The sequence below is a fragment of the Buceros rhinoceros genome, unplaced genomic scaffold (assembly GCF_000710305.1).
Source record: "Buceros rhinoceros silvestris isolate BGI_N320 unplaced genomic scaffold, ASM71030v1 scaffold32944, whole genome shotgun sequence".
NCBI classification, from domain to species: domain Eukaryota; kingdom Metazoa; phylum Chordata; class Aves; order Bucerotiformes; family Bucerotidae; genus Buceros; species Buceros rhinoceros.
The window spans coordinates 24,287-30,182 of NW_010407070.1; the positions used below are offsets into that span (position 1 = coordinate 24,287).

Here is a 5,896-nt window from a genome sequence, read left to right on the forward strand (position 1 = left end):
TCTCATTTCTTGATAGAAAATCCCTAATGAAAACTGATTCAGTGTTAAGTTACAGAATACTACCACTTTTGTGGTCAACACAGAAGGACTGTAATGTGATACAGACAAATAGAGGGTTTTTTCTTAAATTATCTTTGACATAAACACACTAATCCACAATTAAAAATCTCTTGAGCTATTTTTTTCAGGGAGGAAGTAATGTATTTGGTACAATACACAATTTAATTTTTCTCAGTTCTCCCTTTGAGACTAAGATCAGGACGAATACTTTTTTAATCACCTCTGTAAACTTTAAAAAGTCTGCATCAGCTGCATCTCTTCACTTCCAGCTGCTATAGAATTTTGATTTCCAGTCAGAAGGAGAATACATTTTCTGGAGACTACTCCATAGGAGGGCCTGGAAAAAGTTTTGTGGTAGACCAGTTACTTCATTTTTCCTGTGTTTTTCCAGCTGCTGGGTCACAGCCTGCAGCTCGCTCTCCTTACAAGCCTAGAAGTGAAATTTTGCTCATGGAAGACCCAAAGGACATGCGCAGGGTTTGACAAAGAAAGCTTTGCAGGCAGCCAGGAGTGCAACCCTCAGAAGAAATATTCAGTGTACAACTATATGTTGCTCAGAAGAAACCTGTACGGTTGCTGCCTTGCCTGCTGCTCCTCGAGCAAGCTTGGATAAGCTCTGGGGCTCAGCGCGTTGCTGGCGGGTATACCGAGAAGGAGAACATGTCAGAAGGTGATGGGACGCTGCCGGGTACTTTCTGAGCGCGTTGCTGGCGGGTATACCGAGAAGGAGAACATGTCAGAAGGTGATGGGACGCTGCCGGGTACTTTCTGCACACATGTTACCTATTTCCTGGTGCAGGCTATGAGGGAAAGGGAGAAGTCCAAGGAATAATGCTTGCATTAGCTTAACCAGATTTTAAAATAAATAAGCGTACCCCACAGTACTCCTGTGTTTGCATTTTCCTGAGAAGGGCTGCGTGTCCTGTAATCCAAAAACCTCCAGAGGCAAGCACAGAGAACTGTTACTTCAGCCACAGTAACCACCTCTAGGGTATTTACCTTTTACTGTGAAAGAAATGGGGGTCATACCAGATGCAAAACAAGTCTAAGATTTACAGACCTCCTGTGACTTTTACAATAGGTGCTGGTGACGCAAATATGCCTTATTTTCCTTATCACAACGTCAGTTAACATAAGGGGTGTTCATCAAGTTATCTAAACCTCTAGAATTTCCCAACCAACCTCCAAAGCAAGCTTCAACACTGTTTTCATTCCAGTAATTATTTGGAGCACCACAGTGATGCGAGTACTCAAGTTTTCATTATAAATACTGGCAGTTTGTGTTACCCTTACTAAATGCATTTATAAAGCACACCTTGCTCGCACCTTTGAAATAAATGCCAGTCGTGGAGGATGGGCATAAGAAAACTCGCCTGCGAAAATACACAAAAAGGAACATAGCCCAAGTGGAACTGCAGGAAAAGGTTTTTAATGTTCTTTAGGATACACCTGCATGTCCCTAAACATCTGAGAAAGCGTTTTTGCTCTTAAAAAACCCTTCTGGTGTCATTAGTTATACGAACAGTAAAGACCCTGCTCAAATCCGTTTGCATGCTTAGGCTCGGACTGTGCGTGAGCCAGCCCCTCTCTGTGTTCCCCTCAATCCTAGGTACGGCAACAACACTCGGAACTACGCCGTGCGAGTGGGAGACTATCACACGCTGGTTCCAGAGGAGTATGAGGAAGAAATTGGAGTCCAGCAGATTGTGATGCATAAGGAGTACAGGCCTCACAGCAGTGACTACGACATCGCCCTGGTGAGGCTGCAGGGGCCAGAGGAACAGTGTGCCAGATTTAGCACCCACGTCTTGCCTGCCTGTTTGCCGCTGAGGAGAGAGAGGCCGCAGAAAACTGCTCCCAACTGTTACATCACCGGATGGGGTGACACAGGTAAAAACCCTTTAACGATTCCCACCCACCGATCTTGTTACCTGAGGCTGCTTTTTTAAACAAGCACACACAAAACAAAACATCAGATACTTAAAGTGCTCAAAGCGGAGCGATTTTCCTCTTTTTGTATAGGGGAGTATTTTCTCTCCCGATCCTTAACCAGGAGTGACAACATTTTGTTTACTGAACACAGTTTGTGTTTGAAAAGTGGCGATTAACCATGCCACTCTAAACCAGAACCAGTCAGTATGACCTCATTAAGATTGACAAGCCTGCCTTGTTGCCAGGCACACCCTGTGCAGCAGCTTGTCACCCCCTGCCTCAGAACATAACTAACAGCTCTAGTATATTTAAGGTTTTTAAGGTAAGTGCAATGAATATTTAGAAAGGTTCCTTAAATTACACCACTTCCATAGAAAAATAGATAGAAAAATACATAACAGAATTTCAAAAAACATTTTTAGCCTCCCTTGTTATCACTGACGTTTTCAACTGCCAGTTAGACTTCAGTCAGAGAACAGCTTGACAAGATTCACGAGAGCCACAGTGCAATCTGCAGTCCGGGCTCTGGGAAGGGACTAGCCACTGTCTAGGTCAGTACAAGATTCTTCCTCTTCAAAGGTTTTTGTCCTCTAAACATTTTAGAGATTAATAACCAGGCTTTACCTCCACGTTTTTCTGGTGCTGAACACAGAGTGAGAGAGCAGCCACTGTTCCACTGCCTCCTTCCCACCGGCGAGGGGACGGGGCGGGCAGACCGCTGTCAGCTCCTCCTCTCCCCGTGCAGGGATCTGCGCGCACACGTGTCTGGGTCCCGGGACTGCAGGAACGCACACAGACTTGTAGGGCGATTTTTCTGCTAAAAACAATGGCTAATTCACTGCCTAGCTCTGCCTCGCTTTTGACACAACTCACTGACAGTTCCGCAGTACTGCTTACTTAGGACATCCATTTAAGGAAGCATTAACCACTGGAATAATTTGTTTTAATTATGGTAAGAAATTACATCATCATGGTACTTCACTTGAGATTTCACACTTCCTAATAAATCACAATTACTTTACAAGTAGTAAGATTTTACAAAAAAGAAAACCCAACCCAACACTGGCTTTAATGTCCCGCGTTTCTAACTGAAAAAGAGGTGCAAGCTATAGAAAAAAGCCAAGTGATTTAAATCTTGACATTTTATAAGCAGAGCACTACCTGCACAATGCAGGATTCACTACAGATAAAGAAAACCAAAGGACAGGTCCTGCTCACCCCCACGAGATGAAGCCTCCTTTTGGGCAGGTCCCGTCAGTACGCTGGCGCCCAGAAGTTCGCAGGACTGTGAAAGACTCGAACGACACCACCCGTCTCGAACAGAGCAGCTTGGGCTCAGTAACATTAGCCCCTCACTTTGGTGACCTGGAAGTGGAATTATTTCTGCAGCTTTAGTCTCCACTGCTTGAAACTCCCCAAAACAGCCTCCCCGTTTAAGGCAGGTATTCTTGTAGAAGACCCAAAGCATATTTGGAACAAAACAAACCCCAGCCTTGGAAAAGACCCAGTGACCACAAGGACCAAAGTTGTATCTGAAATGTTAAGCTGCCCTTTTTTTGGTTGTTGTTAAAAAGAGCATCTCTGTTCCATATTTACAATATCTATGAAGTATTTTAGTATTATATTTAATATTTTATTATACTTATTGCACAGCAGATTTTTTCAGTATTTAGTCTTGGTTTAGTTTTTTTACGTAATAACAAAGCAGTGTGAAGGACTGACAGCAAAAATTGGATTAAATTACATTTACATTTCCAAGCCCAGTCATCATGACGAGACAGTAACTTGGGTCCTCTTTTCAGGAAGGGCTTATTCAAGAACGTTACAACAGGCTGCCATCCCCTTACTTCCCAAGAGGGTATGTGAAGAGCGTTACAAAAGGAGATTCACAGGAAGAATGCTCTGCGCTGGAAACATCCAGGAACACAAACGCGTTGACAGCTGTCAGGGAGACAGTGGTGGACCACTGATGTGTGAACGTCCAGGGGAAAGCTGGGTGGTGTACGGTGTGACCTCCTGGGGCTACGGCTGTGGCGTGAAAGATTCTCCAGGTGTCTACACAAAAGTATCATCTTTTGTACCCTGGATAAAAAGTGTGACCAAACTATGAAGGTCTGAAATGAAGCCCAGACTTTGTTAATGAAGTGAGACGCAGGACAACTGGAACAGAGAGTGCACAGCTGGGGCCCACAGCGGCTGCAGACAGCCACGTTCTCTGATTCATGTGTTTTTCTCTTCGTTAAACCAAGCTGTATACACACAACCTTTCCAGTTAGGGACTGCTATCCAAACAAACCCCCTTGGTGTTAGGGAAGTCTGTGTATTGTATGAACGAGTTACCGTGTCTCTGTGGTAGGGAAAAGCCGCAGCTAGCTTAGAGTAACACTGGAGCGGGACAGCTGGAGAGGTCACCGTGAGAGCCACTGGCCACAGGAAGACTGAGTAGCTCCGAGCTATTTATGCTCCAAGCTTCTCTAGAATCAATTACAGATCTCAAAATTAATCTTCAGTCTGGTTTATTTTATCAGTTCTTGACTCTTTTCCTATTATTCCTGTGATCTTACACTCAGCCCTCTAATTATGACTCATCTTTCATTAGCTGACGAGACCATTAGCATGTTGATTCTCGCTAAGTAATTCTGAGTTAACATTAGAAGGAGAATAATTGTCGATAATCAGATCCCCAGCTATTCAGATAAATGTTCTCACAGCTTCATGTACATAAAGTACGTTCCCAAGTACAACAGGCAGGACACTGGAGGCAGCTTCCCCACGAGCATCCTACAGTGCAAAAGCCAGATCAAAACCTCTTAATTCCTTTCCTCTAGATAAATATAATTTGTCTTCTTTCTGAAATTAGTAATTCTTAGTACATACTGCATACTGGAGAGAATTTAGTTTTCCTTTTTACTGCTCGCTGTCAGTACAGGCATCAGACTATCGGACAAACACCCCAATTCTCTCATTGCTGGTTTTGGAGCGGCTTTACTCAAGGAACACCAAGAACCTCTGTCAATACTACAAGGGTAAGTTTTTTTAAGTATGGACAATGCAAATACTGGAGATGTTGAGCTAAAACCTGTCTGAAAAGGTCTATAAAGTCTTAAACTACTATTTTCCACATGACAATATTTAGACAACCCTCTATGCTTAGTTGCAACTCTGGCTCAAACCGATCTCACAGGAAAGGTGAGAGTTGGATTGTTTCAGCGACTTCTGAAGTTCTGACACATCTTGATTCCATTTAATTCCTTTCATAAACACTGTTCTCCACGTTATGTAAAACTCACTGGTTTATTACAGACATGCACTGCTAAGAAGTTACTATTGATATACAAGACAACTATAAACCACTTACTTACTATCCATTTCAAAAGGGCCACCCCATTGCACTTAGCACGCAGAACACAGGGAGTACCCACCGTCCTAGTGCTACACTGGGGGCTATCAGCCTTGAAAATACCAGTGACCACCCGACAGCCAAGAGGGAGAGGGGGAAGGTCAGCGTTACCTCTACAGCGCCTGTTGAAGGCCATTCTGACCACCTGCAAGTATGCTCTGTGTATTGTATTAACACTATCCTGCTTAAAAAGCTGCAGCGAAAGCTCTGTGGGCCATGAGACACTCCAGTGTGACAAGTGTGGCAGATGTGTGTCACTACCAGTGATTGTTTTCCCCAAACTCTCTGGCTACGCCAGTGAGTTTCTGCGTGGCCTTCCGTGAACAGAGAGGGAGGCTTGTGTTCATGCTGTCAGTGGGCAGCCATTCATCTCGGTGTGGCTCGGGGTCTCTCTGGCGGTGCAACAAACAGCCGAGACAAATCAATTTGCGTGCAAAACTGGTGACACTATCGCAGAACCCATGCGATTGAAGACTTGGCCCTTAATTTCTCTCTGACCTCAAT

General features: G+C 44.1%; 1 protein-coding gene across 1 annotated transcript in view; it reads left to right on the forward strand.

Annotated features, from left to right (window-relative positions):
• PRSS12 (protease, serine, 12 (neurotrypsin, motopsin)) overlaps positions 1-4,102 on the forward strand; it is a gene marked incomplete at its 5' end in the record, with an annotated part of 27,092 nt that extends 22,990 nt beyond the window's left edge. The window contains 2 exons of the mRNA XM_010134359.1: positions 1,670-1,950; positions 3,795-4,102. Coding sequence (XP_010132661.1) covers positions 1,670-1,950; positions 3,795-4,102 — 589 coding nt within the window. The remainder of the gene's footprint in view (positions 1-1,669; positions 1,951-3,794) is intronic.
• Positions 4,103-5,896: the final 1,794 nt, after the last annotated feature.